The sequence below is a fragment of the Carya illinoinensis genome, chromosome 9, assembly GCF_018687715.1.
Source record: "Carya illinoinensis cultivar Pawnee chromosome 9, C.illinoinensisPawnee_v1, whole genome shotgun sequence".
Lineage (NCBI taxonomy): Eukaryota > Viridiplantae > Streptophyta > Magnoliopsida > Fagales > Juglandaceae > Carya > Carya illinoinensis.
Window position 1 is genome coordinate 40,322,092 of NC_056760.1, and position 7,339 is coordinate 40,329,430.

The 7,339-nt window shown below is 35.2% G+C and overlaps 1 protein-coding gene across 1 annotated transcript; it reads left to right on the plus strand.

The window, feature by feature from the left end:
• Positions 1-4,575: 4,575 nt before the first annotated feature.
• Positions 4,576-7,008, plus strand: LOC122276720 (patatin-like protein 2). Its single transcript, XM_043086628.1, has 7 exons — positions 4,576-4,815; positions 5,049-5,230; positions 5,325-5,514; positions 5,682-5,843; positions 5,960-6,262; positions 6,414-6,586; positions 6,726-7,008. The coding sequence occupies exons 1-7, from the start codon at positions 4,684-4,686 to the stop codon at positions 6,802-6,804; spliced, it is 1,221 nt and encodes a 406-aa protein (XP_042942562.1). The 5' UTR covers positions 4,576-4,683; the 3' UTR covers positions 6,805-7,008.
• Positions 7,009-7,339: the final 331 nt, after the last annotated feature.

The window sequence follows — 7,339 nt, forward strand, 5'->3', positions numbered from 1 at the left end:
TATTAGTTTGAAAGTTACCGAGAGTTTGGATATGCATGATTAACTGCATATTTATATGGATCATTGGATCATGATATATATATATATATGAAAATCCCTGAAGGATAGAAAATGTCTGAAACTTCTAATATGAATACATATGGAAATATGTATTCTATCAAGTTTCAAAGATCCTTATATGATCTAAAGCAATCCAAACGCAAATGAAAACAAGCTATTATTGCAGTTTATATATATGATTTAAATGTCATTGAAACTCCAGAAGAGCTCATAAAAATTGCACATATTTGAAATATAAATCTGAAACCCTTGCGGCTTCAAGGGGAAGATGGATGATGTTATTAGTCATGAAATGTCATCTTTTAATACAATTAGTATTTCAGATTCATATTATGGGTTTGATATGAAATGTGCATTATTAAAGAATAAATAAAGCACACAGAACATTTACCAAAAGATAGAAACACAAATATGAATATTTGTGAAATATTATTTTATTATCTTGAAACAAGAATTACAGAAATTTAAGGCACTTTGCCTCATTCTTCAAATGCTCTTGTTCTTCAAGAATCTGCATGGCATCCCTATCTAAAGCGGTGGGCAATCGAAAAGAAGATTTAAGCAAGGATTTTAAATTCCTATTCTCTTGCTTTATTGATTCTATCTTCATGTTGGACTCCAGAAGAAGTCGCTGAAGTATAGCAATATTCTCGTGGAGATCGTCAACTCCACAAGTTCTGGATTGCAGTCGCTGAAAAAATGCGACAATAGATGATGAGTATCGGGTACCGAGACTCATAAGCTCATAGATAGCTTCATTATCTGCCCTACGAGTCAGATCATTATATTGCATGATAGCACCTGTGGTAAAAGCAGGAACAGCTGATGAACGAGGTGCAGAGTACCTCATATATTGGCCATGAGAAGATCGCTGAGCCATTGCAGAGTAAAAATGCAGAAAGAGATTGCAGAGTAAAAATGCAGTATGATTACAGAAAAGTGAAGAAGATGAGATGTGAATAAAGATGAGCTGAATATCTCTTTTATAGAGAAAATTATGATACAACATCTCTCGTGAAGCAAGAGAAAAGAGACGAAATATAGCTTCATAGCTCTGCGGCGCCCGACAGCACGCCTGACAGCACGCCTGACACCTACAGAGGAGTTGAAAATCTGCGGTGCTTGTCTGATCTCAAAAGGCTGGCCACCGTTTTTATTAAAAATGAGGTTAGCGGTTTAATGTTGATGAATTCTCCACTAACTGTGTTATTTACAAGAACTCCAGAAGAGTACAACTCCAGAAGAGTAGTGATCAGCAGAAAGATCCAGTTGTGATTATTTTATCAACATGGATCAAGTCCACAGTTAGTTGGATGTACAAATGCGAGTTATCTTTCAGATACACACAAGAAGATCATTGCAATTCATGAGAATAAAGTTGAAATTGATATCAAGAAGGTACGGTCAAGTAAAAAATCTGGCAGATTTATTCCCTAAAGCATTACCAACTGCAACATTTAAGAAGATTATGCAGAACATTGGAATGCGGAGGTTTGAAGACCTGTTATCATGCACTTTTCAGGGAAAGTAATGTCTTGAAGACTTGTGCTGATTGTACTCTTTTTCCTTCGCTAAGGTTTTATCCCACTGGGTTTTCCTTTGCAAGGTTTTAATGAGGCAATCCTAAAGCACTCGGTGATACATATGAATACTGTACTCTTTTTCCTTCGCCATTGGTTTTTTCCCACAGGGTTTTTCCTTGGCAAGGTTTTAACGAGGCATATTCTTTAAATATGGTCATCCAAAGGGGAAGTGTTATAAACTATCTTGAATTGTATGACCACATTTATCTAGTCGTCAAATGCATAGTGCATAGTGCTAGCATAGTGAGCTAGCATAGTCCCCTTTGTACGCCTATATATATCGTTGAATTCTTTAAGAAATTGATAAGTTTGATATACAGATCAATAAGAGAACATCTCTCATTCTCTCTCAACCTCTCTGAGTTCTCTCTCATTCTTTCTCTATGTTTGAAACTCTCTCTTTATTTTGATTGATTTACAATAAAAATATAAAACTTCGTCATTGTTGGAGATTGAACATGGGTCACCCGCGTGACGGGTGAAAATACTTATCACTATAATACAACGACTTTGAGCAGAAATAAGGTACTTTTTATTTAGTTTTAAGTAATACTTAGGTTAAGTTTGGATATAAAGATGGTTTCAATTCATCAATCTTATCTCATGGTCATTACAATTTTTTTAAATTTTTATATAAAATATAATAAACACTTCAATTTTTAAAATTTTTAAATAATAATAATATTAAAAAATAATATTTAAATGATATTTTATTTAATTTTTAATTTTTATTTAAAATCATCTTAATTTATCTCACTTTTTAAACCTCATCTTAAAGGGTGGTGACCTGTAAACTCATTTGCTATGAGGATGGTTTAGGGCTAAATGTTCTTATAGGCATCGAAAGATGGGCTGCAATTGGCCCAAGAAAATTAGAATAATCCCCAGCTTCTAACTTTGATCTAAGGCTTTTTATTACGGTATATTATAACATTAGAAATCTGGAAAATCTAGCAGATGCTGCTGGGCTCCTCGATCTGGTTTAGAATTCCAATACGTGATATTTCCAAGAAAAAGATTAAAAAAAACATTGTCACACAGAAAGTTATAAACGACAAGAGAATAAATTTGGATCATTAATCAAAGCCTGCATCAATATATATAATATGTATGTATGTATCATTAATATTATTTATATTAGTAGTTGTAACTATATATACCTACAAATAACCAATTAAATGGATCATGATTATGATATTTAAGAATATTCTAAACAAACGGATGCTTCTAAATATTGATCTCTCATGTAAGCTAGCTGCAACTCTCGTTTGATCTATCATGTACGATTTCCGGCTGCCATGAATCATCGATCTCTGGTTAGTATGACCATTCCCGATCGAGATGCATCCAGTTTCATTTTGCAGACAACATCAGTAAAAACTGGAAAATGGAAAGATATATAACCCCCCGAGATATAACAGATCATTAATATGGAGTTAACCGATCGATCAATGAAATATTCTCAGTATCTGAATATATCTCAGTATCTGAAAAGATGAAGTTCATGCAGATTAAGTAGATGGAGCTTCATTTCACGTGCGGACTAAACTTCTTCTGGCTCAATTATTATATCCATATTAATTGTTTCAAGATATACCTTCAATATTAACACCACTCAATTTCATATCTATTTCTCATCGAAAACTTAAAAAGGTAATTGAAGATGATCAGGGTCTGGGAATCGGCGATCAATATTGATGGCAACCTTTAGGAGGACTTCGATATTTGGGTTTTCACTTGTGGCCATAGTTTAACAAGCAATAAAGGAAATAGGAAAAATATAAAGGGTGAAGGAACAAAGAACCAAAAAAAATATATTTATAACTCTTTATTATTGTTTAGATGTACGTACTTAGATATGTAGATTAGGGGGTGAAAACTCACATAAACTCAGAAAAGAAAAAGTTATTATTTTCCCTTCGATTTATTAAGAAGGGTTATCATGCACATCTATTTTGCATAATTCTATAAACATACAGCTTATAGATGATTCATAATTCAAATTGTACATGTTTTCAGATCATGAAATGCAATATCAGGCCTGAAAGACATATATGCTTTAATTAAGGTACCTAGCTAATTCAATCATATATAAAGCATGTTTTAAGATCATGAACTGGATAAGATGAACTCTTTCCTTCTTGTACTCAAATGTCGCATGAACTTATCTGCATATTGTATAGTTGAAGTTACGTTAAGACCTAATTAGTTTATTGAATTCTTGATTTCTTGTGACTCAAATGATCATCTTTTCAAGTTATCATCAGTAACCGAAATTGACCTTGCTATTCGTTGTTGATTTCTTCGATCGCCGCCTTTTGAGAAACCAAGGTTTTACGCATTTAAATGTAATTGGAGTTCCCTCTAGTTCTTGAATTGTAATATCTATATCATTTGTACACATGATATATGGGGAATTTATAATTTGACTCTAGTTGGGGATCATATATAGCTGATCCCCAGTAACCCATGCTAGCCGGCCAGACATAACTAGCCCCACGTTGGCTTTATTGTATTCACCTATCATTCTTACCAAATTCTCTCAAGTCATACCTACAATTCTCACATGATACGTTAAGTGTATATATAATGCAAGATGTCGATCTCATTGTCCATAAGTACCAGTAGATGGGACCATTTTTATGCCAAGGCATACAAGTTACTAGAATTGTATGCGTTCTTCAATTATTGACAATTAACTTTTTTTTGGTGGGAGTTATTGACAATTAACTTGGTCTATGACTCAATTAATGCATGTTGGTGCGGGGTCTAATATGAACAGTCATATCCGAGGAATAAAAACCAGATCAACTTGAAACAATGTTTATCGGATGACTTTTTCAAGGTCGTATCCCTGACACGGATAGTTGGAATTTGGAATCATGAGCCTATAAATACCTCACAATTCTTGTTAAAATGATATCAAGATCGCAAAATCCAAAATTTCAAAGGTTCTTAAGATCTCTCTCTCTCTCTCTCTCTCTCTCTCTCTCTGACTCTCTCAAGTTGATCTCTGATACCTGAACCTTAATTACTCTCCATGGAAACAACAACTGTAGCCCTGCAGCCTTCAACTTATGGAAACCTGATCACCGTTCTCAGTATTGATGGTGGTGGAATTAGAGGAGTTATCCCAGGAACTATCCTTAGCTTTTTAGAATCTGAGCTGCAGGTCGACTATATTACTCTAGCAACATGCATATTAGTATGAAGAGCATATTCCACGTTCAGAATATCACGCATTCCATTTTTATTTTTAGTCGACTCATGCTGATCTTAGTAATCTTACACCATATATATGCATGCACACGCATGCATAAACACCCACACATTAATTAGTATAGAAACACAAAAACAAATATACATTATTTAGATTATATCTTAATTTGTTTGGTTATGGAGCAGAAACTGGACGGTGAAGATGCAAGAATCGCAGATTACTTTGATGTGATTGCAGGGACAAGCACAGGCGGTCTTGTGACTGCCATGCTGACAAGCCCAAATGAAAAGAACCGGCCCTTGTTTGCCGCCAAGGATATCAAGGACTTCTACCTAAACCAATGCCCTAAAATATTCCCACAAAACAGGTGAACTCTATTTATTTATTTTTATTGTATTCAATTCCACAACTCGTGGTACAGTCATTAACATGAACTCGATCATGATATATTTGAATTCCAGTTGTCCATGGTTCCCTCATGTTACAAAGATGATGAAAGCTTTATCCGGACCAAAATACGATGGCAAGTATCTACACAGCCTTGTCAAGGAAAAACTTGGAAGCACAAGGTTGCACCAGACATTGACCAATATTGTCATCCCAACATTTGACATCAAGCGGCTCCAGCCAACTGTCTTCTCCAGCTTTGAGGTACGTAGAACTACTATTTAAAATCACGTTTCCATCTTTTCCATTCCCAAGCGAAATGAGGGATTACGATGTTCATGACGACCATTGCGTTAGCTAGAAAATTATAACCTTCAATTGGAGCTGAGTTCGAAATATAACTTCCAAAATTTAATTTTTCCATACACCAGTTGAAGAGAAACCCAAGCTTAGATGCCTTACTCTCGGACGTATGCATCGCAACCTCAGCAGCACCAACTTATCTTCCCGCTCATTACTTTCAAACCAAAGATCCAGCAGGAAAAGTTCGAGACTTTAACCTAGTGGACGGTGGAGTTGCTGCAAATAATCCGGTACGTACGTACATATCATATGATATCATATATCCTACTCAAACAAATCTAAATTTCCATTTCCTTTTTCTTTTGAAGATTCATTCACTAAATTTGTGCATTAAATAATATTCTAGGCTTTGCTTGCCATCGGTGAAGTAACCAAGGAGGTCACTAAAGGAAATCCAGACTTCCTTCCCATGAAACCGATGGACTATGGAAAGTTTCTGGTAATATCATTGGGAACTGGATCTTCAAAAGCTGATAAGAATTATAATGCGCATGAGGCAGCTAAGTGGGGCATTTTGAGCTGGCTAACCAATGGTGGTTCCACACCTATTGTTGATATATTTACACAAGCAAGTGCGGATATGGTCGACTTGCACCTTTCCGTCGTTTTCCAAGCCCTTCAGTCAGAGCAAAGCTATCTCCGGATTCAGGTATATAATTTTATTATTATTATTCATGGCCGCCAATATTTCTCCATAAACGGATGCAAGCATGCCAATATATATAATGAATATATGAAATTCAAAAGCCTTTTATCAATTCAACCTTTCTTCATGACTACCTCATGTCCTGTATTTACAGGATGACAAGTTGACTGGGGATGTCTCTTCTGTGGATATAGCCACAAAGAAGAATTTGGATGATCTTGTGAAAGTTGGTGAAGAATTGCTAAAAGAGCCAGTTTCTAGGGTGAATTTGGAAACTGGACTTTTCGAGCCTTCTAGCCATGAGACTAATGAAGAAGCTCTCAGAAGGTATCTAGCTAGCTATAATTCTATATAATTAATTAAACTTTGACAATTCTAGCTTAATTTGGTGAATTCTATTTACTTATTACGTTAAACTCGTGTCAGTAAAATGGAATATTTATCAAAACTCAATTATTTCTTGCAGGTTTGCGAAAATACTATCCCAAGAGAGGCAGATTCGCCATGCTAAGTCCCCTCATGGACACGCTGCAAATTCCAAATGATGTTTCTCTTTAAACGGTCAAAGAACTTATTTGTGTGATGAATATGGAAAATTATTGTAAGGTTGAGGTGGGGGCACATAATAATCCACCATTTGACCCAGTCAATATTCCAAATTATGTAATTTAATTTTCTGTTTTTTCTTCGATTTTTTGTGGTGTGATCAATAAAAATAAGGCAATTACCTGCCAACTATATTTTTTACAGCATTTTCTCTCGATCAAATTGCAACTTTCTTGGAACTATTGTTCTTGCTGAAACTATAGTTTCACCATCACTGCCAACTATTGTTCTTGCATGGGTTCGATCCCTTTCCTTAGTTTCACTATCACTGCGGCCCGTCAGTATTGCATCTTTGCCTCAAATTCACCCACACAAATGCCATACAGATATCTATGCAGATTCATTGTCCTCTAGCTAGGATCGAATGGCCGGTCAGTTAATTAATAAGATCGATCGAATTTATTTTTTTATATAACGTACAGTACTACGTACGTATTATCACCAAACCAAGCATAATTCCCAAGTCTGAATGAG

Excerpts from the sequence above, each read along its gene's own strand:
- LOC122276720 (XM_043086628.1), top strand. The coding sequence starts at position 4,684 with ATGGAAACAACAACTGTAGCCCTGCAGCCTTCAACTTATGGAAACCTG. Across the intron at positions 4,816-5,048 it reads TTTTAGAATCTGAGCTGCAG|AAACTGGACGGTGAAGATGC; the intron begins GTCGACTATATT and ends GTTATGGAGCAG. Across the intron at positions 5,231-5,324 it reads AAAATATTCCCACAAAACAG|TTGTCCATGGTTCCCTCATG; the intron begins GTGAACTCTATT and ends TTTGAATTCCAG.